The 26,787-nt window shown below is 33.9% G+C and overlaps 2 protein-coding genes across 5 annotated transcripts; both read left to right on the forward strand.

Annotated features, from left to right (window-relative positions):
* Nucleotides 1-709: 709 nt before the first annotated feature.
* On the forward strand, nucleotides 710-6,617 carry LOC115971955 (probable trehalose-phosphate phosphatase F). Of its 4 annotated transcripts, none has more exons than XM_031092077.1 (14): nucleotides 710-859; nucleotides 1,013-1,140; nucleotides 3,619-3,735; nucleotides 3,839-4,311; nucleotides 4,439-4,579; nucleotides 4,679-4,750; nucleotides 4,856-4,978; nucleotides 5,124-5,180; nucleotides 5,260-5,361; nucleotides 5,486-5,563; nucleotides 5,719-5,788; nucleotides 5,881-5,951; nucleotides 6,037-6,129; nucleotides 6,250-6,617. In XM_031092077.1, exons 4-14 carry the CDS (start codon nucleotides 4,042-4,044, stop codon nucleotides 6,331-6,333), a joined length of 1,161 nt encoding a protein of 386 aa, XP_030947937.1. In that variant the 5' UTR covers nucleotides 710-859; nucleotides 1,013-1,140; nucleotides 3,619-3,735; nucleotides 3,839-4,041; the 3' UTR covers nucleotides 6,334-6,617. The 4 variants fall into 4 exon arrangements, with proteins under 4 accessions (XP_030947937.1, XP_030947938.1, XP_030947939.1 ...); XM_031092078.1 differs by having other exon boundaries at nucleotides 3,626-3,735; XM_031092079.1 differs by having other exon boundaries at nucleotides 1,037-1,140.
* Nucleotides 6,618-16,234: 9,617 nt separating this feature from the next.
* Nucleotides 16,235-25,295, forward strand: LOC115971770 (transaldolase). The gene is made up of 13 exons (XM_031091800.1): nucleotides 16,235-16,414; nucleotides 16,504-16,621; nucleotides 16,749-16,827; nucleotides 17,194-17,269; nucleotides 17,377-17,460; nucleotides 17,548-17,652; nucleotides 20,633-20,713; nucleotides 20,837-20,901; nucleotides 21,545-21,614; nucleotides 21,700-21,777; nucleotides 23,691-23,788; nucleotides 23,883-24,018; nucleotides 24,856-25,295. Exons 1-13 carry the CDS (start codon nucleotides 16,361-16,363, stop codon nucleotides 25,000-25,002), a joined length of 1,191 nt encoding a protein of 396 aa, XP_030947660.1. The 5' UTR covers nucleotides 16,235-16,360; the 3' UTR covers nucleotides 25,003-25,295.
* The last annotated feature ends 1,492 nt before the right edge of the window (nucleotides 25,296-26,787 follow it).

Raw genomic sequence — 26,787 nt, forward strand, 5'->3', positions numbered from 1 at the left:
TCTTTGTCATCAGACTAAGACACCAATCAGTTTTTGGTGTAGGCGAAGATTGAACCCCAGATCTCTTATTCAACAATCAAAGACTTTACCAGTTGAGGTAACTAGAACCCACAAAAGAAAATAATTTTCAAATCAACTCTTCTCTTTTCCTCTAAATAAAAATAACCTATTTTCAGGAGATAGATATCACGCTTATTATGTTTAAGAGAAGTATCCCCATAAAATAAAAAATAAAAAAAGGGCAAAAAAAAAAATTATTTCCGTCATGAGGACTGCCAGCTGTTCAGGATAGTGACGGGAGCGCGAAATCCGTCCGTTCTTTCGTGGAGGGCCCAGACTGACACGTGGCCACGTCACTGTGATACGTTAACAGGTGTTGTCATCTAAGTACTCCATACAATAATACCCACACGTGTCAGTCTACAGTGACCTTTTCAAGTCAGTCTAACTAGGACCCCACAAAAACCATATACAAAACTATTTATTCGGTTAAACCAAAAAAAAAAACAGTCGGTTGATATCCATATTTACTATTACTTTTTAAATATCATATATAGTACATTTTATAATCTGAAATTAAAAAATTTAGGCTATTCTGTGGGTTTAATGGTAAAATAGTGGTGGTGTTTCCAAATTCAACAACCGTGTTACCTTCTTAAGCACGTCTTTTGTTTCCCATCAAACTCTATAAATACCCAAACTTCTCGCACTTCAAATCCTTCCTTTCCTTTTTGTGGTACACAACACATAATATCACATTTTCTCCATCTTCTTTTCTTTTTTTTTAGTTTTATTTGTTTTCTCTCTCTGAGTGAGAAACATTCTAGGGTTTTCTTCTTCTCCTTCCGTTTTCTCGGAGGTGATTAATTTCTAGTTTTTTTTTTTTTTTTTTTTTTTTTTTTTTTTTTTTTTTTAACTTTGTTTCTCGCAATTGGTTTTTTTTTTTTTTTTTTTTGTTTCTCTGGATTCTGGATTCTTAGTTTTCTCAAACGTTTGAAACGGTCGGTTTCAGGCCGTGTCTTTCGTTTTGTTTCAGGTTTTTCTTTTTCGATCTGGTCGTGTTTGGTTCGTAGGAAAAAAGAAACAAGAGAAAAAAAACAAAATCAAGTGACCGTTACATTTTTTTACCTCGTGAATCAGGTACAGTCCTAACCTTTCTGTTATGTTTGGTTTTTGTTTGGTGTTTTTTCCCGCTATTTTTCAATGTGATTGTAACGCAAATGCAACGTTGTTGGCGATTAATATCATAAAATTCAATGTTATTTTATGTTTTCATATGCGTTTTTCTGGATCTTTAGCCAGACTTAGATTTAAAAAGCGAACCTTTTTCTTTCTTTCTATTTTGAAAAATGAAAAAATAAAAATAAAAATTTAAGTTTTCCTTTTCATTTTCATGGTTAAGATTTTACATACTTTGGTTTTGGACTGTAAGGTGTCTGACCTATATTTTTTGTGAATTAATTGTTTGGTTCATTTACTTTTTTAATAACATGTAGGTTTGGAGCTGTATGAAATGTATAATAAAGAAAAGCAAATGATTTGACAGCCAATTTGTTTATTTTCTTTTCTTTACTTTAGTCCAAATTTCTGTTCTGTCGGTTGCTGTGAACTAGGGAAATATATTCTGAAAATTTCGGCAACGTGTCCTAATCAATTTCCCTTGGATGTAACATGTAAGTGTTACCCTCAAAAGGAAATTTTTTTTTAACCAATAGCCCATGACCTTTGAATGGGAAAGAATAGGTGTTGTTTTTAGGTGTAAATTTTCAATGGCGTCCTTTATGGTCGTGCCAAGAAGTTTCTTTAAGCATTGACTTGGTGGTAGAGACTAGGAGATGGCTGAATATTCACGTAGCATATTAAAAATTTTCCTGTTTTATTACTTTGTTAATTGGAAAAAAGTTTTTATGTTTTGTGATATTTCTGTCTCTCTCATATTTAGTCTTAATTATTTTTCATGGTGGGGTTCTAGTTTATGTTCGTTTTGGCAGTTGTAGTGTCCAAATCGATGTTGGAAAATTATATGTTTTTTTCCTCCTTTTTTTTTTTTTTTTACGAATTTGAAACTGACCTACTAGATCTACGAGTGAAAGCCACTTTTGCTCCAATTTGAGCCTACGTAGGCCCACACTTTGCATCATAAAATATTATACACAGATATGTGATGATGCTTGTATATGCATTAATTAAGAACACGGCTCCTAGACAAGATGGTGAGTTTAGCAATTCAATTTTCATTTACATCTTTAAAATGTAGAAGATACCTCCACAAAATGAAGCAACACAAATAAAAAATGGCTAGCTCTTTGGATCTGGGCTATGTGATAGTTGGAGATAATATTTATTATGGTTGCATGATTTCTAATGAATTTATGTTGAATGGGTTATATATTACGTGGCTTGATTTTATATGTATTTTTATTAACTTGATTATATAATTCTTGGTATATTATATATATCTCACATCCCCATTAACATGGAAACATCATGTACATGGATTGTTTCTATTAAGGCAAAGAATATGAAATATTTATGGTGATGAGTGATATCCTGGGAGTTCTTAATATGATAATTTTGCTCCTAAAATATATGTTTGTCTCTATGGTTACGTTTCTTAATCTTTTTCCTGGAAAAGAAAAAAGTTTATGGTTCATAAAATCGTTTTGAATGCTTTTTTCTTTGTGTTTTGAGTTTTGCAAATTCTTCATCCATACATTTCATGGAGAGTTATTATCATGTCTTCACTGTGAGCCTTTGGGGGAAATCTGTCTCTTTAGATCTGTCTTTTATTATTCTCTCTAAATAAGTTTTGGTCAAAGTGTCCATTTAACATAAATATACATTAACAAGACAAGACAGGTAGTAGTCTTTTTCCTTGCAGATTATTAATAGGATCGCTATCCCTTTCAGAGTAAATAAATAAAATTATTCAAGTTGAAACATGCAGAAGAAATTTTGTTCTACTACTAGATAATTTTGACAAATCTGTTGAAGGCAATTGAACCGTTCAAACTTGAAAGATTGGCAACTTTCTTGACTGAAATCTAATTAAAGTGGTTCTTGCGGGATCTATCACAATTCACTTACACCTAAAATCTAGGTAGTAGGTGTCCCAAGATATATAGCATGGACATGATTTAGTGTACGAGACGAAGTCAATAATTCATTTGTCCTTCTTGATTTGTATCTTTTCAAATCAGTGTATTGTCGGATTGAACTGGCTAAACTTGGTTGGTATAATATTTTTGAGGAATTGCTTGACTCTTTCATTATGAGTTTGCTTTTTCATCCCTTAGAATGTTACAACTCATGCAATGCTTTTACTTAGAACTCTTTTTCTGTAACCGGCCCCCCCATTTTTCTATCATAATTTTCTTGTTCTTGGACTTTTTTATATACCACCTCAATTGTCGAACTCTTTCATTTCCAAGAACATTAGTATAGAAATTCTACCTTCAGTCTTTTATGAAGTTTCGTTGGGTATCTCTACTGCACTAGTAATAAATTGTAACACTATTTTATTTTTTTATTAGACATTGTTGTCTGGATATCTCAACAGTTATAATTAATGCTGCTTACTCTAAATCAATAGACTCATTTGGATAATTCTCCATGCAGAAATTAGGTACAGTTTTCTGGTATTGGAAGGCAGAAATCAGTTCTTTCCCAAAGAACTTTGTGCAAATGATGTGCAGTTACCTGCTATAAATGCAGTGTAGCTTTGGAAATGAGAAGGTATACTTATTAGTTGGACATTTACTCTATTTAATTTAAGAGACTTTTTTATTCTGTGCGAACAATTTCAGCCTTTGATATAATGCTTTGATTTCATCAATAGTTTCCAGGAATCGTGTGCTTGATGGACTGCGCGCCCAGCAGCAGTGACAAGAAAACATTGAAGAGGTGGTTTTTCATAGACAAAATGGTTGGGTAAACAAATCTGGATAAGACACCTGGTTCTGCATATTGACTGACTGGCAGTTCATATCAAAGAATTAGATAAATTCTGTCTATAACTACTTTCCAAGTAATCTGGATCCAATGGACTTGAAAACGAATCAAGCTTCTCCTGTTTTAACCGATCCTGCACCCATAAAGAAGTCAAGACTAGGCATGAAATCTAGTTTGCTGCAGCACTCGAGTACGTTTATAATGATTCCAAGAAAAAAGCCTGGCAAGCTTGATGATGTTCGATCTAATGGTTGGCTGGATGCCATGAAATCCTCTTCACCCCCTCGGAAGAAGCTAATTAAGGATTTCAATGTTGAGGTTGCTTCAGATGATACTGATATTGCTTATTTCTCCTGGATGGTATATGCTTGTTTCTTTTGTTTAATTTATCGGTGGTTTACTTAAAAAAAATCAGTATATTAACATTCTTGTTTTGCTGTTGATTCTAATACTTCATTTTCATTCATGTTTCTTTGTGATGGAGCAGCTGAAGTATCCATCAGCACTCAACTTTTTTGAGCAAATTACTAATTATGCAAAGAACAAGAAGATAGCAATGTTTTTGGATTATGATGGTACTCTTTCTCCAATAGTTGATGACCCTGATCGCGCCCTTATGTCTGATGATGTAAGAGAGCGATATTTATGTGTTTTATGTCTAGATAGCCCTTTCCTTTTTTTCCCTTACTGGTCTTCAGTTTTATGAATTCAAAAAAATTGTTGTCAGATGCGTTCTGCTGTGAGAAATGTTGCAAACTATTTTCCAACAGCAATCATCAGTGGAAGAAGCCGCGATAAGGTAGTTAAGTGTTCTCTTATTGAAGGATTTTTTGTTTTATCCATCTATATACATATCCTCTGGACACCCTCAGTGTCTGATCCACTACATCTGCATATTTTTCAGGTTTATGATTTGGAAGGACTAACAGAACTCTATTACGCTGGTAGCCATGGAATGGACATTATGGGCCCTCTCAGTCACACGGTGTCTGATGATCCCAATTGTGTTGATTCTAATGATCAACAGGTAAGCGATGAAAAAATCTTTTACAACCACACTTTCTATTAATAAAGTGATTGTAGAATTGGATTTTTTGGGATATCTTCTGCTGAATCTTTTATGCTACACTAATTATATAAATACTTTTCTAACAATTTTGGATTTGGTATAGGGTAAGGAGGTGAATCTTTTCCAGCCTGCTAGGGAATTTTTGCCTTTGATTGACAAGGTGCATAGTCCTTTTTATTGTGAATATCAATTTAGGGTAGTGTATAGACATATATTCTAATTCTTTATTGTTCATGCAGGTTTTTAGAATCCTTGTTGAGAATACTAAAGAGATCAAAGGCGCAAAAGTTGAGAATCACAAGTTTTGTGTCTCTGTACATTACCGTAATGTAGATGAGAAGGTGACAGATTAATTTTGTTGCCTTGTTACCAATTTTTTTTTATAGTTGATCAAATAGATCGTTTCTGCACAACTATAATTTCGCTTACAATTTTAAAGATGTTTCTATTATTTTCTGATTTCAGAATTGGCCTGTTATTGCACAATGTGTTCATGATATTCTAAAGGGCTACCCTCGTTTGCGATTAACTCATGGGCGGAAGGTATTTATTATCTTGCCTGCATCTTGACACGTTTTATATTCCCTCTTGCAGTTTTCTATGCTTGTATGTAAGAGTTATTTTACAATGATTTTGTTAATTTGTTAATAATTTAGGTTCATGCTGACATAGAATTACTTGGTTTTTCCCTTTGTTAGGTTTTAGAAGTCCGTCCTGTGATTGATTGGAACAAGGGAAAAGCAGTTGAATTTCTACTTGAATCTCTTGGTATTGACTCCACTCTCTATTTCTGATTATAAGCAATAAGAACCAACGTTGGTTTTCTTATAGTTGGTTGTGTCATTATCTTATTGTTGCAGGGCTTAGTGATAAGAATGATGTGCTTCCAATCTATATAGGAGATGATAGAACTGATGAAGATGCATTCAAGGTAATCCTACTGTGACCGAATTCCATTGGAGTTTGTAATTTTCACATAAGCAGCCAATTAACAATAAATTCTTGTATTTCAACAGGTGTTGCGGGAGGATAATCGAGGTTATGGAATATTGGTATCTCCTGTCCCAAAAGAAACCAGTGCATTCTACTCTCTCAGGAACCCAGAAGAGGTTTAAAACTTTGATTTACACATATCTATAACATCTTGAACATAATTTAGCTTTCTGTACATACTTGCATATAATTTTAGAACTGTTCAATAGATAACAAACCCATCATAATATATGCAGGTCATGAAATTCCTCAACACCTTGGTGAAATGGAAGAATCAGGAAGAAGCTAAATGTGCTATAGATTCGAAGAGGAGCATGTAGTAATTTACTTTATAGTATAGGCATTATTTCTAAATTTTATGTTTTCATAGCAAATGGAGGCTATTATAGCAAGCTGCATTATTTCCTATCGGACTTGGCACTTCAGTTTTTCTTTTTCCTTTGTAAAGCCTTTTTCCCCAAAAGCGGTCTAAATTCACAGTTCATCCCTTTAGTTGGGATGATTATTATTTAATATTATTTTCCGACATTGGTTTACCAATGGAATTTCTTTTCCTCTAAACGTGTGTATCCTTTGAATTATAATGCTCTTACTAGTTTACATATGTTTAGCTCTACTTGCAATATCATTTGAGGCTTAATGTGTGTCAGTGTGCCTTGTCAGTTGTCACATAATGTTAATGAGCGTTTTTTTTTTTTTTTTTTTTTTAAAGCAGAGATGGAAATTCTCATTTAAGGGTAAACTTGTGAGTACAATAATTTAAGGATCATGATAAAATAGACCCTAGTTCTACTGGTGTCTAGGAAGCCCTAGGCCTAGAGAAAAACTCCAATTGTTTTAGAGGTTTTCAGTAACTGCTTTACATTGCAGTCAAAGCTTCACAAATGGTGTGATTTCATTTTCAGAAGACTGATCAGAACATGCTGATTATTATTATTATTATTATTATTATTATTATTTAAAGCTGATCAATTTTTTAAAGCTGATCAGATTGATTTTATTTATTTATTTTTTTTTTTTTATGGATTATCATCAGATTGATTTGATTCTTGCTATCAAAGAAACCTAAAGGAAAGATATACTTTAGGAGCTTATTTAATTTATTTATGTAGAGTTCCTTAATGTCTCTCACTTTTAATAAATAAGGATTAAATTAAAGGTAATCCAACCTTTAATGCATGTTTGTTATTGTCTTCTCTCTCCTGTATGGCAGCAATCATGACTTTGGGTTACCTCACAAAGTAGGAAAGGGGATGTTCATGTTACATACACCCGTTCAATAAGATAAATTTCTGATAGAACTTGCATGGATGCTTCTCTAATTTGACTAGGTCTGATTGAATTACTAGCTGTGTCTACAAAACGTGCATACTTTTTCATTGTACCTAGGCTGAATTACTTGCTGTCCCTATGCAATTATTTTTTTTCTCCTTCTTCCTTATCATTTGTAGTTCATCGGGGTTATGAGCTAATAAATTGAGGTAAATTTGATTGTATAACTATAACTATAACTATTTCTTATTTGGTATTTTTTTTTCTCACATTTATTGATGTATACTTCGTACACACAATGTCCATAATTTCACATGCGATATCCATAATGGATAATGTGTATGAATGATTTATAAATAAGAAGTATGTCAGAATTAATAACTTTTTTTTTTTTATAGTAATTGGACGATTTTGTGACTTTAAATATGTTTAGCTATGGACCAAGTAAATTGGATATGGCCCTAAGGGACTATTAATTTTACTTTTTAGAAGTCAGGTTTCAAATAAGCAATCGAGTTGTAGCCTTGTAATTTGTCCAGGGTGGATAGGTACAATTTTACAAATCATCTCAAATAATCTTGTGCGCATATTATTGAGATAATCTCTAGGTGAAGTCGCATTAAAATTTTTTTAGTGGGCTATTCAGACTTGATACATTAATCTTTTGAATCCAGTAACAGTAAGCAGTAACAAGTAATTTGATCTACTTGCAAATGGATAAGGCTGGGTCAGGCCCAAATCTCTTGGCTATTAAATCTTTGATAGGGTAGAAGAGAGCGTTCACTCCATCTATTGGTCCTAAAGCAATAATTTGGGATCCGAACGAAGGCCCAAGATTCTCTCAGGCTCGTGTAATCCATCAATGTTTAGTTTTTTTTTAATATAAATATATATATATATATATATATATATGCACTTATAATATACTCTGTATATAAAGGCAAGCTGTTTGGTGCCATGTAACACAAGGGTTCCATGGGTTTTAATGTTGAGGGTGAGGACCTTCAGGATATGAGGGTCGTCAAGTGCAACACTGAGGTTTGGAAAACAGTCAAAGTGAACTGGACCGTTACTCAAACTGGATTCTATGGTTCCTAGGAGACTATCATTAAACCTGATGAGGCGGGTGTCTCTAAGGGCCATAAGGATTGAGTTGTTCAACCCTTCTCTGATCAATGGTTTTACTCCAACTTGGACAAGTCCTATGTGGAGGAATTTATGATATTTTTCCCTGTGAGCTTTCACGGCTGCAGGGGATAACAAGTAGCATGTTTCATACTCCTTGTTGATGCTGTATACTTGTTCATAGTCCTAACATGGTAGTCCGTTCTGAAAGACTTTTTCAAGGACCATGACGAAGATTTATAGACTTGGGTTGTGGGAACTTTGGGTATGTTCCAATCTCCTAATTTTTGATCTAGATCTGAAAGTTGGTATATATTAAAAAAATAATATGAAAAAGTGAGGGCAGGCCGCTCAAGTTTTCAAGACTAGATATTTTTTTAGCCAAAAAAAAAAAAGAGACTAGTTTTTTTGTTTTGTTTTCTATCATCATTTTCTTAGTTAAATCTAATGTAAAAAACCAATTTACCATCTACCCTCTATTTTGGAGGGAGGGGTTAATTAGTTTTTTAATGTTAAATTTCACTAGATTTAACCATAAAATAAATGACAGAGGGTTAAGTGTTACAAATTTATAACTTTAGGAGATTAATCGTGCATTTCAATAGTTTAGAAAACAAAATGTAAAATGAGTATGTTTTTTTTTTAAAATATATATATATATATATATATATATATGATATAGTTTAAAGTGGAAAATTGTAATTTAAAAAAAAATATATTTATTATTAAAAAATGGCTCATCGATCCTCCTCTAAACTTCTCTCTCTTTCTGGATGGATTTTTGGCTACCCATTGGACTTCTTCTTTTGTTTTTTTATGGGCCATTGTAAACACTAAACTACTCCTCACTTTGGTAAACTCGATCCCAACTAGCCATATGTGAAAATCTTCACTCACTATCTTTTAAGTTACAAGAATTCACTATTGATCTCATTTATGCCACCTCAATCATTATTTTAAAAAATCGAACTGGATTGCCCTGTTCAACTAGTTCAATCAAGAATCGGGCACCAATTTGGTTTGGTAAAATGCCCTAAAATCGATATAAAACTAGTCAAAAACTGGGTTAAACTGGAAATTGGAGTCAAAATCGATTCATTGACTGTACCGATTTTGTATATTTTGCCCAAACTCATGATACTCATATTTGGAATTTGATTTCAAGTATCTTCAATTCTATAATCTACCTACAAATTTCTATCTCCCAAATCCCAACACCACATATACTTCCTCTAAAAAATTATGGACTTTATTTTGGAGCTCCTTTTTAATTAATTCATTTTCTTTGGAAATGTGCTCATAATCGTATTTGGATGTGACAAGAATTGTCTTTTTTTTCTTTTTTTTTTTCTCTTATTCCTCACCCTCTTATCAAAATTGGTCCAAGTATTTAATAAGGAACTGTCACGGGTCTAAAGAAAATATCATGGGTCTAAACTAGTTTGCCACTAATTTCAGACTATTGTCCACACTCCAAAGTCTTCCATGGTTTTTAATTTTTATCTTTTCTATTTGAAATATTTGGCTATCTTGAAATACAAACCAAACGCCATTGAATGAATATTAGAAAATGTTTCAATATAATGGTTTCAAGCATAATAGAAAAATGCTTTAAAAGAAACCAAAAAAAAAAAAAAAAGGGGTAGAAAAAGAAAACAAAATTGAATGACTTGGAATGAAATTATATTTATATATGATGGACATATATATTAAAATAATCATATGACGTGGTTTTTGTGGGACCAGAGAATTTGTGACCCCGGCCCACTATACATTAGGGTCCAAGGCCCGCACCGAGGAGAGACTTTGCCGAGGACATGAAGCGAAAGTCCAAATGGCTTAGAAATGCAGCCGAGGACGATCCTGTCCTCGGCATCCCAAAACCTAGAAGGGAAGAACGACACGCTATCAAAGGCAGCCCCCAAAACGCTCCCAGAAGAAAAAACGAGTACAATAGAACTCGCACGGGGGTGTAGTGTGGGAGCGGTTCAAGGAAAAGCTGTTACCTTTACATTGAATGCGCCCACAAACGTCCTGACCGCATTGATGAGAAAAGACCCCTAAACAGTGTAGTTTCGGTTATTGCAACTAACAGAAAGTGGGGGAAGGCGGCTGATGGGATAAGCATTCGAGTAGTTACCTGCCTGATCAATAGATGGAAGGTTAAGATCAACTGAAAGAGGCTATATAATGTAAGAATTCATCCCCGAGAGTAGAGGGGGGGGGGGGGAAGGAAGAGCATTATGTATCGACTCTTAGGCCATTGTAACCTAAGGAAAAAGGTATAATAAGAACACTAAGCTCCTCGGACGAGGTCCAATGACCGGAGCCACTCAAGCCGTGCCAAAGAGAAAGTCTTCTTGGGTAAACACGATTCTCCCCTGTGCGATTATCATGAACACCATGACTGACTACTGTCCAACAACCAAGGCCTACCCTTTTATCCCACTCTCTACAAATTTTATTGTTTGGGCCTTTAACGTTCAAACCCAATACACCAATTTGGGGTTGTTAATAATTGAGTCCTTACAGTTTTGTTTTTAAAATTTTGCATTAGCGATATCATTGTAAATTTGTTTATGGTTTAAATTGAAATATTTTTAAAAGTAAAGAGTTTTTTTTTTTATTTTTTTTTTTTGAGAAGGTAAAAGTAAAGAGTTTAATTTGAAATTTCTGAAAATAATGAGATTTAATCTGAAGTTACTTCTAAATTATAAAGTCTAAAATGTTATCTATCAACTACCTAAAAATAAATAAAACAAAGAAACTAATATATACGAGTCTTTTGGGTTAATATTGCAAAATTTAAAGTTAATTTGCATTATAGGAACTGTTGGAAGTTAATTGGCAAATTGAGGAGAGAGACTGAATTTCGGCAATGGGATTGCCGAAATTCAGCCAAAAAGCAGGAGAGAGAATAAGTAAAGGAGGAGAGAGAAAATCTTGAATTTCATCAATTCCATTGCCGAAATTCCACTGCCCAGTTTTCCTGCCCATGCTGTGTGTCCGAGCATGGAGTGCTCTTAAAATAAAAAAATCAGATGAGATGAGGAGAATAAATTTTTTTTTTTTAGCAATTGTGATAATGGCATTGCCGAAAATGGAAAAAAAAAAAAAAAAGTGGTTTCGAAATCTCTAGAAGAGTAAAAAACAGGTTTCATGTCCACAATATTTTCACAATAAATCACATATAATTAGTCCACAATATTTTTCACAATAAATCACATATAATTAGTTATTATTAGTTAAAAAAATTTGTGACAACTAATTGTGGCAATGGCATTGCTAAAATAAGAAAAAAAAAATTTGTGGCAATACCATTGCCGAAATAGGGAGAAAAATAAAAGTGACAAACTACTTGAGGCAATTGCATTGCCGAAATAGGGAGAAAAAAAATTGGAAATACCATTGAAAAAAAAAGAAAAAAAAAGAAGAAAGGAGAAAAGGATTACGGCAACGGGATTGCCGAAATAGGGGGGAAATTTTTCCCCCTATTTCGGCAATACCATTGCCGTAAATGTAAAAAAAAAAAAAAAAAAAAAAAAAAAAAAAAAAAAGAGGATTACGGCAATGGTATTGCCGAAATAGGGGGGGGATAAATAGGCAATACCATTGCCGTAATCCTCTTTTTTTTTTTCTTTTTCACATTTTGCCGAAATAGGGGAAAAATTTTGATTCCCACAAATCTTTCTTTTTTTCTTTTTTTCCATATTTTCGTCAATGGAATTGCCGAAATTTGTTTTCCTATTTCGGAAATCCCATTGCCATAATCATTCTCTCTTTTTTTTTCTCACATTTTCGGCAATCCCATTGTCACAATTGTTAAAATTTTTTTTATTCCCCTATATCGGTAATGGTATTTCCAATTTTTTTTTCTCCCTATTTCGGCAATGCAATTGCCTCAAGTAGTTTGTCACTTTTATTTTTCTCCCTATTTCGGCAATGGTATTGCCACAAATTTTTTTTTCCTATTTCGGCAATGCTATTGCCACAATTAGTTGTCACAAATTTTTTTAACTAATAATAACTAATTATATGTGATTTAGTGTGAAAATATTGTGGACTAATTATATGTGATTTATTGTGAAAATATTGTGGACATGAAACCTGTTTTTTACTCTTCTAGAGATTTCGAAACCACTTTTTTTTTTTTCCATTTTCGGCAATGTCATTATCACAATTGCTAAAAAAAAAAAATTTATTTTCCTCATCTCATCTGATTTTTTTATTTTAAGAGCACTCCACGCTTGGACACACAGCATTCGGGCAGGAAAACTGGGCAGTGGAATTTCGGCAATGGGATTGACGAAATTCAAGATTTTCTCTCTCCTCCTTTCCTTATTCTCTCTCCTACTTTTTGGCTGAATTTCGGCCATGAGATTGCCGAAATTCAATCTCTCTCCTCAATTTACCAATTAACTTTCAACCGTTCCTATAATGCAAATTAACTTTAAATTTTACAATATTAACCCCAAAAACTCCTAACTTTCACATGAAGTAAGCTCCAGTAACAAAACGACGAAACTAGAAACATAAGACGTGACAATTTTTTTTTTTTTTTTTTTGAGAAAATAAGACGTGACAATTTTAATAGGCAGATTGTCTCGAAGTTATCGAACCGCTCCGGTTTTGTCACACTAACACATATTATATAATATAATTCTGTTTCTTAAAAATCCATAAAATATAATATAATTCATGTTCTCTCCAAATATATAATCCTCTATGCTTTACATTTGCAAACACTTCATCTATTTGATAGCTGACTTCATACTTCTTTAGTTGTTTTGGTTCGTCAAAATTCTATAACCTGAGTTTTTGACCTGGAAAAAATTAAGATTATTTTATTAAAATGTATAAAAAGAAAAGAAAAAAGAAAAGAAATAGAAAGGAATCAAAATATCGATCATAAACCTAACCCAAAGTAAATTTAAATGAGGAAAGGAAGAGAGGAACAATATAATTAAAAAAAAAAAAATTGTCTTGAGTAAGATTTATGTAATTTCATTTGTTCCAAGATTATACACAGTTTTTTTTATATAAAATAAAAAAACTAAAAGAAGCAAAATAGCCCACAAACCATACAGAGAAAGGAGGTGTTATCAGTTTTTAAATATTAGTAAAATTTTCTATCTACCTTTTTTTTTTTTTTTTATTAGAAAATTTTGTATTTAACTTATGTCAATATTTTGATATTTGAATTGAAAGTTGAAACACGCTAAAATAAATGCTGTTTTGTTTTATTATATAGAATTGAACCTGTGTAAAAAAAGAAAAAGAAAAAAAAGAAGAGATTTTATAACCTAAAATTTAGGATTTTAAAACTTAATAATTTTACTTAGATAAGTGAAAAAGAGTAATAAACAACTGGAAATTCTTTTAAATAATCTAATAAAAACTACATGTATTATGGGATAAGGATAAGGTTTTTAAAATCTAACTTAATGTGGATTTTTGTTTTTTTGTTTTTTGTTTTGATAGAATTTTTCTGGGAAGCTTTTTACTTAACGTGGGTTTTTGTTTTGTTTTTGTTTTTGTTTTTTTTGGTTTGGATAAGTAAAGTTGTTTCGAAGATATGGATTAGTGAGAGAATGATCCTATTTTGTAGGTATGTATTTTTATTGGGTTGTCCCAAATTTTGTCCTTACTTAAACTTAGGGTATAAGGGTATTTTTTAATTAGATAAAAGTCCTTCACCAAAAAAAAAAAAAAAAATCAGATAAAAGTCCAGTCTAAGAAATGAAATTTTACGAAGAATATTATGACGTTATTGACCTTATTCCTAAAAGGATAAAATTTAGGTACAGTATCTTAGGTACTATTTTTTAGGTTTCCCTTTTAAGATTTAGTTATGTGGCTACTTAACTAAAAAATATATTTCCATCATATGAAAAAAAAAATTATATAACAGAATTTTAAGAAGGGAGTCTAGAAAGCAGCACTTAAGTATTGTATCTAAATCTTACTTATTTCTAAAATATTGTATGAAAAGTTTATTGGTTCCTGGACATGGTATTTTTGACCTTTTGAAAAGTCCATATCAAAGTGAGAATCCCGTTATATATAATATAGTATAGATTATTATTATTATTATTATTATTATTATTATTATTATTATTATTATTATTATAAGCAAGACTTAGGTATAGTATTTAGGTGCTGTTCCTTAAATTCTCATTTTAAAATTCTGTCATGTGGATTTTTTCTCATAGGAAAGAAGAGTATTTTTTAGTTAAGTAGCCACATGGCTAAATCTTAAGATAAGAACTTAAGGAACAACACTTAAGGTATTATACCTAAGTTTTGTCATATTATTATTATTATTATTGTAAGGACCAAATTTGAATTCTTAGCCCAACACGCGGATGGACTTAGCTCAAAAAACCCAAAATAATGAATTTGTAGATAATGAGTTAGAAAACTGAGCCTGGGTTGATCGAACAACGAGTTAAATAGGTTTGATGACAAAAAGATGAAAATAAATAACTGTAATATGAAGAAAAAAAGGTTATCAGCGAAGTCCTCATGATAACTGGTTCTTATGTATAGTTTTTAGGTAACATTACAAGTTTGATTGCAGATTGATACAATGTTTCTTTCCTAAATTTTTCGATCCCCCTGTCTTACTCCCTCTTCCTCATTTTATACTATCTTCTCCTTGCATTTTCCACCTTCCACATGCACTCTAGACGGTTCATTTGGATACTTGTCCCATCAACACTTCCTATAAGTCCTCATGTAGTAGCTGTAAGGCTGAAAACTACTGTTCAGACATCACCTCCACATTAATGCGGCCAGAGAGTTGGCTGCAGTGCATTTAATGCGGAGACAATAATTTTCTTCTAAGATATTTCGAGACTCCTCCTTATCTGATATATCTGTAATGCCTGTCTACTCCAACTGAATTTCCAAGATCGTCATCCTTACTGATAAACCATCTTATAGGATCTCAACTTTGTCTAGCCGAGGACTCTTTCATCCTCGGCGAGCTCTCTTGAGCTATCATGACCAAACCCCACCTTTTATTCATTAGCACAGTCTCCTCTAACGAAGACTTCTCCTCTTCGAGTAGATTCTTATTCTCGGCTTGGGCCATAGGCCCAATATATGGGTAAATAATAAACTTCTGGGCCCAAGGGCCCTACAATTATTATTATCACTCCAATCATTTTTAATCAAAAAGGCAATAGCATATTATTACTAAAAGTGTCATGTTAAGGGATGTTTTTAGAACAATGGTTAATAAACTATTTTAATAAAATTTTGACACTGCTTTTATGAGAAATATGAAAAGCTGTCAAAATATTAATTACTTATTATATTTTTCTATAAAATTTTTCCTAAAATAGTCCATTAATAGTTCCTGTGGGGTTTTTTTCCTCGCACACTCAGCTCATTGTCCTCTTTGGAGAGCCAAGCTCGCAAGGATTTGTCCTCGTCCCCGAGTGTGGCCTTTGGGATTTTCACCTCTTTGAGGCTTGACACCCTTAGTCCCACATCGGTTAGAGAAGCGCCCCACGCATGCCTTATAAGCCCTTGGAGCAAGGCATGGTGTACCACTTGGTCACACATGCTTAAAGAGGTGAAAATCCCAAAGGCCACACTCGGAGACGAGGACAAATCCTTTTGGTTGTTTGCCACGTTAGTAATTTCCATTAAAGAAATAATAGTATAGACTAAATTGACACGATATTAAAAAGTTATAGAATAATTTTATATAATCAAAAGGTTATGGATAAAATACGGTGTAAATGATTGGGTCATATACAAAGTTTACCAAAAAAAAACCATAAATCTCTTACAAACATGTTAAGACTGTCTTCAAAACCTTGGTAATAATAAAAACACCATATATTCCACTGTGATGAGTGTATATACATCTGTGGGATCCATATTCGCATCAGTTGAAAGTAGAGAGTGAGTCCCTCCTATTCCTAACTGAATTTCCAAATGTCACTCACTTTGAAATCTCCGCCCTTCTCTGCTCTCTCTTCCTCTCTCCAGGTTTGTATCTCTCTCTCTGTATGTATGTATATACTTAATGCATGACTATGAATGCATGTATGAGTGATTTTGATTTTTGATATTGATAGCATGGGAGGTCGAGGTTCTTACCTGGAGCTGGATCGACAGCTTCAAATCTGGTGCTCTTCAACAACGCTCGGAAATCGTTTCCGCTAATTCGAGCTTCCTCGTCCTCGCTCGACACTGGTCAATATCTCTTCTATTTAGTTTAATTAGATCCTCACTGTTACAATCTCGATTTTCTTTCTTTCCTTTGTTTTTTGATTGATTTAAACATTGTTGTTGTTGAAAAATGATTGGTGGTTTTCTTTAGGTTCCAACACGGAATTGGATGCTGTGTCTAGCTTCAGTGAGATCGTTCCTGACACTGTCATTTTCGATGATTTCGAGAGGTACACTATTTCGAGAAAGAACGGAATTGGAACTAGTTTTCGTTGAATTCCTCTGTTTCCGTCATTTCATTGCTTACTCTTTTATGGTCATGAAACTGTACGGACAATATTGAAATTTGGAAAATGATATTACATATATGTTGGTACTAATTTGACTCTCTTCTACTTCAAAAATATGGAAACCCCTCAAAAGATTTAAAAAATAATAATAATAATCTTCTTCATTTATTATTGTTATTAGGAAGGCAGCACAATTGGAAGAATAAGACTTGGAAGTTTATTTCATTTCATTTTATTTTTTTTCTGAGCAATCAAAATGAAGAGGTTATGCTTGAATTGATGGTTTTGTTATTATTCAAAATTTAGGTTTCCTCCAACAGCAGCTACCGTTAGCTCCTCGCTCCTTTTGGGTATATGTAGCCTTCCTGATACAGTATTTAGAGTGAGGCTTCAATCTCATTGAAAACAAGATAGAAAAACTAAATCTAGGCTTTCCATTTTGGTATTTAGGATATTGTTTTTATAATTAGTAATTTTGCTCTTGTGTAGAATGCTGTGGAAATGGCTTTGGCAGATTCCACGTGTTATGGGCTAGAAAACGCTGATTTGAGATTGTCATGTTTTGTTAACAAGGTTTGTTTTCTTATAACTTGATTGTGAGAAATGTATTTGTTTCATTAAATTGATCAAGATGGTTTGCTATGGGTCATGGACACTTAGGCTTTAGTGAATGTTGGTGGTGACTTGGCAAAACTAGTACCTGGTCGAGTTTCAACTGAAGTGGATCCACGCCTTGCGTATGACACACATGGCATTATCAGGAAGGTTGGTTTATGTAATTTGTTGATTTATTGTTTTAAAGAAATTGCTTAAATATTCATATTTGAATCAGAGTATTAGCTATGACTTGGTTGTTCTTTTTCAACTTCCATCAATCATTCATTGCTTGCTAATTCAATCTCTAACTACGCATTTACATTGTACTTTCTTGAAGGAATTTGGGTTGGGTAGATGGCAATCTAGAGTTGTTCTTTTTCTCATGATATGTCTTCCACATTAAATATCTTGACCTTTAGATTTAGGGATATTAAAATCACCATATCATTGGTGCAGGCAAAGTATGAAATTTAAAATTTTTTGTACTTTTTAAACCCTCTTTCATTTCAAATAGATTTTTACATCAAGAAGTCCAGTTAGAAGGAAGGACCATGCTGCGATAAGCAGAAACATGAGATCTGAAAAAAAAAAAAAAAAAAAAAAAAAAAAAAAAAAAAAAAAAAAAAGAAGAAGTTGTTGAGAAGAAATTGATGTCTTCCACTTAAGAGAACTATCATATAAGTTCAAGCCTTTTTTTTTCTTTCTGAAATTGCACATGACTCGTCCTCTTTCTGCACATGAATACTAATGATGTTGTCTTGTGTAGAGCAAATGGTGGAAATTTGAAAAAACCAAGAAATATTGCTTAAGGGAAACATAAGCTTCTTGTAACATTTTAACCATGTAGAAAGACAGTGTCTAGTTGGCTTGAGCATCACATGTGAGGCAATGAATAGTTTTGCTATAGAATTCAAACTCCATACTTTACATGCAATTTAAAAAAAAACATTTTCATCATTTTAGATTCGCTGTGGTGCAGACAACCAAATTGGACCTATTCATGCTGATTGATTTCAATGGACCTTGAAAAATATATTTTAGACTACTATGTGTTAGCCTTGTGGAAATAATAAATTTGTCGATTAAACACAACAAATAAAAATTATATACCCAGCATAATATACACACACACCACAGTTTATGCAATCAAATCAACAGCAATAAAGAAAGTCATTTAGAGATTGGTGACGAAGTGGAAAACTTAAGAAAAAACTGTCCAAAGGAAGAACCCTTATGGGGACAAAGGCAGGTCCATAGAAAATCCACTACAAAAGGAACAGTTACAAAAGTCAGAAACTTACAAAAATTTTCCTAGCCTAGACTCTATGCAACCTCTGTGAATGCCTCGATTTCCTTTGTATTGCAATAGTCCCCAAACCTCTGAAATGCTTCTGTATGGTGATCTCCTCCAACTTGAACCTTTGACATTGCATTGAACCTCACTGAAGATTTATCTATGTGATTTCAATCTCTCAAATTTTAAATTTAGGATTCAAAGGTAAGATCGTTAATGAAAGGGGTATTTTATTAAAAACTTGCCATGGGTTCTAGGACCTGGGCTAGGACAAGGGTATGTAGAACTAAGGTACAGGATCAATAACTAAGGAAGAGAGAGGAAAATATTCTGGTGCTAAAAAGCATGGGCTGAAATTCTATCAATAAGCTTAGCACACAAAAAATGCTCTCTCCATAGGGGTTCCTTTTGTTCAGCACAGGAACACCATGAAAATGCTTTCAACTTGGTTACCCTTCAACTAAAAAACTTAAGAGCACAAAAAGCAAAAATGCTACTCGGTGCTCCTTTTCCTTTTCGGTCAGCCCAGCCCATAGAAATACCCCTTGCCTCTTGATGCATTTAGATTTTCATTTCCCCTCACAATGCTCTCACCTGTGCCATACAAAAACAATGGCTCAGGAGCTTCAAAAAGCCAATCTTACTTCTTTGAATGGCTTAATGGCACAACCCCACACAAGGCACTCCCATGGCCTTTTCTATTCAGTGCAAGGAGCACAAGAGCTTTTAGTAGAGAATCTCTCATAATCTGCATGCAAACCCAAAATAGCAGAGAAGAACCACTACTGCTTTTTCACCCATGCCTGGCTTAATTTTTGACCCAAGGGAACAGCTGCTGGCCATCAATAAATTCTCATCCCATCAGTAACCTCATGGCACATGAAATAAGCAATCTATACACCCAGCTTCTTCAGCAAGCTTTGAGTTAAACAATATCTGAAGGGCTTGCTCGAGCAAGCTTTTAATCGCTCAAGCAAGCAGGTCTCAGTGGCTTGAGCAGTCCAAAGGCAACACTTAGGCAAAATCTCGGACCTATCTTGTACTGTTCGCTGCTACTGGGTTTGCTCAAGCAGCTTCATTTCATGCTCGACCAAGATTCTGTGGATGCCAATTTTTAGATGCAGCAACCAGACTTGATTTTTTTAGATTAGGGATTTCCCACCGTAATCTTATTACACTGACATGGATATTAGCCAATTAAAATCCTACGGACCTCATTGATCGTGAGTGATGCTAATGATGATATTAGTGGATTTAATTCTATCTGATTTTTATATCCATATCTTCTGTCATCTCATTATGAGTTTATTTTCTTTTCATGTTGAATGTAATTTGGGAATCCTATAAAAAGCCTATGGACTTGCTACAATTTATAATGGACTAGTGAAATTTGGGTTGGAAGTTTTCCTATAGTGCTTGGTAGTGATTCCTAGGCTCCTATCTTTATGTCAATCTTGGTGATGATTCCTAGTAAGTCCAGGTGGTGATTCTTGGGCTATTATCTTTATTTCATGTTTGATGGTGATTTCAAGCAACTGGTTCTTGGGTTTTTTTTTATTGCTAGATAGTGATTCCAAGAAAACCCTAGATGTTGATTCTTTGGTCTAATCCTATCATTCTTCTTTTTGTTTCCTAAAATACCAAGTCCCTTTTTAATAGTTCCATTGTCCTGCATCACACTGTGCATGTGAGAGACACATCCTGCATGTTTTTGGCTCCTGTTTTTTATCATATACTTTGTATCTTCAATATTTTTTGCTCATTCTCCTAAATTACCATGGAAATCTGTCACCATTCCTTTTTTTTCTATTACCTTAATATGGACTATTATTTTTAGTTGATCAAATTGTGCAGGTGCATGACTTGTTGAAATTGTACAATGAAATTAATGTACCTCCTGAGCGTTTGCTGTTTAAAATTCCTTCAACTTGGCAAGTGAGTATTTTAGCAAAATATGTCTCTATTTGCAATCTAAGAACTTTCTTTGAGAATTGAAGCATGGAAGTTAATGAATCTTTTCATCCCTTTGTGGCCCACAATTTATTGACTTTTATACAGGGAATAGAGGCCTCAAGGTTGCTGGAATCTGAAGGAATACAGACGCATTTGACTTTTGTATACAGGTATACACTAAGATGTATAATGGTGCTACCTTGAAACTTCACTATGACAATCAAAAAAGGATATGACTTGATTTTGGTGACTAAAAGCTTGTCTTCCTGCTGTTATATGTGCTTTTATCTGGAACAATTTTATAATGATTAGTCATCAATTCTAAGTTTGGAAAGTGAGATCGTATGCTAATACACTGTAATTAAATTTCACACATTTGAACTGTGTTACAACCAGGTGAGGTACACTGAGGGTTTTCTTGATTATATAGTCAATATTTGGGTCTTCATTGTTGATCTTATGTTTGCACCAGGCAACAAGATTGGTTTTTTCCTTTTCTCCTTGGTGGCTCGGTGATAGATTTCCCCATATTATGTGTTCATATATCTTTGTTGTTTGTTAAAATTGCTTAAGATCTATGATGTTGATTTCTGGGTAGGGCAAGCTACTTCAGAGGTTAATGTGAATGCATTTTTATTCTCAGCATTTGATATTTCCCAAGGTTAATGCTAATGTATGATTTGCTTCAATCATCATTTAAGGAAATCAGCTTGTCATTAAGTAGCTTTGCCATTTTCTAGGAAGACTAAATTTAATCAACATTTTACATCTAGTGATCTTTCTCAATCATTTATGTTTTGATCTGTTTTTCAGCTTTGCTCAAGCTGCAGCTGCAGCCCAAGCTGGTGCTTCTGTTATTCAGATTTTTGTGGGTCGTTTAAGGGTAATTTTCTATTAATATTGTGTATTTCCATTGTTTATAGAACCTTTAGTTTGGTCATTATTGAAATGCAATCACTGTCCTTCAGGATTGGGCACGCAACCATTCTGGTGACCCTGAGATTGAAGCTGCTATCAGCAGAGGCGAGGATCCAGGGTTGGCTTTGGTTAGTTAAACAAGACTGATCATCTGATTTTTCAATTGATTCAATACAGGCAACAAGATTTTAGTTGATTTAATTACTGATTTTTCATTTGTTTTAATACATTCAACAAGATTTTAGTTGATTAAATCACCTGCAGTTTATTGGTAAAATTATAAGAAACCACTTTATGTTTATAAGTTGTGTAATTTTGCAATCTGATATTGGGGTTGTTTTTGGGACTGTGGGCAAACTTGTCTCTAGACAGGCCCTGGGCATCCGATAAGGTGGTAAGAGACTAAGGAGAGATTGTAGGTTCAGTTCTCACTTAAAGACTTAAAGTAGAGGAAGAAAAGGACATTTAGATTGAAGTCAAACAACTTTTGTGGTATTAATTTTGAATTTTGTAACCTACTGAAACTCATTGTCCAACTAATGTTTTCAACAGCATCATATTATCTTGTGAAATACTTCTTTCAGCATACTATTTTCTGAATTCATTTTCTGCCATCTGTTGATGATTTTATCTTGCTCTTCACTGTGTATTCTAAACCAATATTAGTTCATAATTTTTTGACCTGGTGGTGTGGACACCAAGATGCAACAAAATTAGTGCTAATTTGAATTTCAAAATTTGAAATTCCATTGTTGTAATTTTTCTTGATTGAGGATTTTGTGGAATTATGTCCCCCCCCCCCCCCCCCCTCCTCTTATTGATGTACTCTCTGAAAGCCTATTTAAAAGAGGCTTCAATGAACATGTAAGACAGACTTTGATGAAGTGAAAATTTGAATTGGAAAATTTCCAATTTCTGGGTTCTGATTCTTAAGTTTTCCACGCTTGGTGCTGTATTCAGGCAAACTCCTTAAGTGCTGAGCCTTAGGGTTTATTATTTTCCCCTTTATCCTCCATTTGAAATTGTTTGGCATCATCTGGAGCATATTGATTGTTAGAATCAAATGTCATTATGCCTTTCCTACCATGTCTATGTTCCTTTACCTATTTAACATTAATGGACTATATTACCCCATTTTGCTGCTGAGGGGCTATAATTGGCTAAGAAGCACGAACACGAACACGGGTACAGGTATGTGTACGGGTACATAACGGTGACATGATAGTTTTTGAAAAAATAGGACACGGATATGGTGGGACTTGTCTATTAAATAATTATTAAATATATTTTCATTTATATTTTTTTTATACATTATTAAGCATATATTTTTCATATAATGTTAAATATATATCAAATTAAGAGTAATAATGGATAGTAAAGCAAATCCATGACTATTAAGGATGTTTAGAAATTAGAATACAAACCAAGAATAAATATAATTATTAATTTTCAAATGCATTATTACCATTTAGAGCATGAATGCTCTCTTTGTTTTGTGAAAGGGTATTTAATTCCTCTTGTTCTTGTGTCCCGACTGTGTTTTGTATTTATTTATTTTTTTAAAAAGGATACGGTTGAGACACGCATGCAAAAGTATCTTAGGTGTGTCAAGTGTTTGAAACGGATACGACACCTAAATGAAGTGCTTCCTAGGTACTTGGTGGTTGATGTGTGTGAATTGTTCATAGTACCCCCGACCAGATTTCCCTCATTTTCAAGCAATTGGGACCTCAATTTTCCAGCACCACATGCGTTTCTAGCAATATCTGTGTACAGCATGATTTGTTTCATACTCTATGGTTTCATAACCTCAAAGCATGATTCCTACAACCTTTGAAGCTAATCCTAAAGGGCATTTACTTCAGCATTGATACAAAGTCTGCTTAGTTGGTTAGACTTCTGGTACTGTGTTTGATCACTCAACTGACTTGAGTCTACACTAACAAACTGTGAAGATTAAAATAAATAAGAAGTAAAAAAATAAAATAAAAAACAAAAGAATAAGGAGACTGAATTAGACATACTATATCCATCCCTGCAGGTGACAAAGGCTTATAATTACATTCACAAGAATGGACATAAATCAAAGTTGATGGCTGCTGCTGTCCGAAACAAGCAGGATTTATTTAGTCTTCTGGGGTAACCATATGACATTTTATCATAAATATCAGGAAATTCTTGACAGGTTTCATGTTTGGAATAACCTTTGATGCTTCTGTTTGTCATTGCTCAGGGTTGACTACATCATTGCACCATTGAAGGTATTACAATCTCTCAAAGACTCCGTTACTGCTCCTGATGAGAAGTACTCCTTTGTTAGGAGACTTTCTCCAGAGTCTGCAGCCCTATACAATTTCAGTAAAGAAGAGGTCTGCTTTCTTTTCATATTCTCACTGCATATTCCTCTTAAGCATTTGGAGTTTCTTTGTTTTACTGATAAAAATTGTGAGGAATGGAGCCAAATTTACCTACTTTATGGTCACAAAATGCAGTCTCAAAATCCCACCTAAGTTATGGATGTGTGTTGAACAGTGATAGAGAAAAAAAAAATAGTTAATGATATTGCTGTTCCAAGCCCACCTAAGTTATTGTATTGGTTTAGCTTTGTATTCTCTTGAAAAAAAATTATTTACCAATGTCCTCACCACATCACTAGCCCTTAAATGGGCCGCAGAACACAGCCAAGACCCCCTTCCCCCTGTTTAGGTTTTTGGAAAAACATAAGAGCAAGGCTTTTGTCTAATGCTCCAGTGCACTGGACAGGACACAGACCTGAGGCCACACTGAGTCCTAAACACAATCTCCTCATCCAACACCATTGCTTCCATCACCATTTGCAATTCTACAGTTCTACTAATACTACGACAGTAGCTGCCACCATCACCTCATCAGTGCTACCATATCACCATAATCACTATACCACATCTACCATCACTGCTATACATCTTCTATCACTGCCACCATAGAGATTGTCATGAGATGGTATCATTTAGAGAAGACTGACCAGTTCATGGTTGCCATTTGAAGGTTCACAGTTAATCAATTTTGCTGACAACAGCATATTGTGTCGGTGGAAATCAATCCTAACCAGACTATTAAAATATTACCACTCATTCACTTGTACCCTGGCCTCTTTCTATAGGCACTCCTACTTTGATTTCTCTAAATACTCTTAGATGGTTAACCAATCATATCTTCATGTCCAGCTCGTGAAATGGGACCAATTAAGCCTTGCATCAGCTATGGGACCGGCAGCTGTAGACCTTCTCGCTGGTGGACTGGAAGGTTATGTTAATCAAGCCAAGCGAGTGGAAGAGTTGTTTGGGAAGATTTGGCCTCCCCCAAATGTCTGAAGGTGTTCCCATCACTTGCTAAGCAGATCTTCTCTTTATTGAATAAACAGTGTGAATTTAAGTGTTTTTTTTTTTTTTTTTTTTTTTTTTTTTTTTTTCAGACTTTCCTTCTAGCAATACTTGTTTCCTGCAAAGCTGTTGATTTAGACATGAATGTTCACTCTTAATTTACAACTTTTTTTTTTTTTTAAATCACATAATGTGACAACTTGCCAATTGAGGGGCATCTGCTTTTGACTATTTTTGTGCTCCACACACACCTTTCAAGATCTTTGATGCCCCTATTCCAACAACGTTGACTGTCTATCAGTGCTGCTTCATTCCAACTCTATGGTATTCTCACCCAAAAAGGAAAAAAAATATGTCATTTATTCTGTATTTGAAATGTCATGCAATAGCATTGTCTTTCGGGAATGGTTAACTTCTGCAGTACCACTAAAACATAGTTTGTGTCATGAATAAGGATAATGCAGCTGCTGAGCAGGTGTTTACCAATACATTGACATCTGTTGAGATGCCATGAGTGAGAGTTTTAAGTAAGTCTATTGGGGAAATTTGACAGTTTATTGCTGAGAATAGGATGTTAGGGTGAGATGTAAACAAATTAGACATGTGAGCGATACATAACCAGGGTTGAAGAGCCGGTTCATAAAACCCGGTTATTGAAGAACCGGATTGAATGCATAGGTGACACCAAAGTTGCCACGTAAGGGCTTGATCTGCCTTTGTGAATTCAGCTGTTGAAATGTGGGACCCCAAACTTCAAATTTTGAATAATTTAGGCTGTTTGGATGAGTGATTTCCATAATTCAATTCTTTGTTTTCATAACTCAAAAATGGTGGGACTCATAGCTCATTATCCGTTTGGCAAACGATAACTCTGTTTCCATCACTCAATTCTCTGATTTTTGAGTTATGAGTTATGGAAACTGAAAACACATTTTAGTTGTTTTCAGTTTCCATAACTCATAACTCAATGGCAATATTGTAATTAAACACACATAGGGGACCCACAAACAGTACTCAGCCGTAACTTTCGACCTTTGACTTTTTTTTTCCCCTTTCTTCTCTGGGTTGGCTGTTCGATTCTTTTTTTTTTTTTCTTCTTCTTCTTCTTCTTTTTTTTTTCTCTTGGGTTGGTTTTTTTTTTTTTTTTTTTTTTTTCACTAGGTTCGGTGAGTTTGGGTACTGAAGAAAAAAGGAAAAAAGAAAAAAGAAAAAACTGCACCAGTGATAGGTATGGAACCCATAAATAGTGTGAAAAATATTGAGTGATAGAAAGTGAGTGATGGTGCCAAACAACCTTGGTATTTAGAGTGATGAGTGACAGAAATTGAGTGACCAAAAAATGGTGGCCAAACAGCCTCTTAAGGAATGATCTGTTGAACAACCAGATCTAATTTTGTAATGTCCAATCACTTTATGTCATTCACTTCCTAGGTAATTGTTAACGAAAAAAAAAAAAAAGGAGGAATTCTGAACGGGAAATAATGTGATTCACAAGTAAGGCAAATTAAATAATCTCATTCACAAGGAGACGATAGTGTGGTGGCAAAATGGAAAATTTAAGGAAAACTTCCAAGAAAAAAACTACTATAGGAAACTTTTCCCAATAAAACAAATCCACGGTGACAAGAGAAGTTTTACAATTAAGAAAAAATTTTGTCCCAGTCTCCTAGACTCTATGGCCCATAGACAACTTACATATAAAATAAAATAAAAATAAAAAATACCTTTCACTTCATTGGAACATGTGGGTTCTTCAACCATATGGATGGCTTCCAC

Source organism: Quercus lobata, chromosome 12 (genome assembly GCF_001633185.2).
Source record: "Quercus lobata isolate SW786 chromosome 12, ValleyOak3.0 Primary Assembly, whole genome shotgun sequence".
In the NCBI taxonomy this organism is placed as follows: domain Eukaryota; kingdom Viridiplantae; phylum Streptophyta; class Magnoliopsida; order Fagales; family Fagaceae; genus Quercus; species Quercus lobata.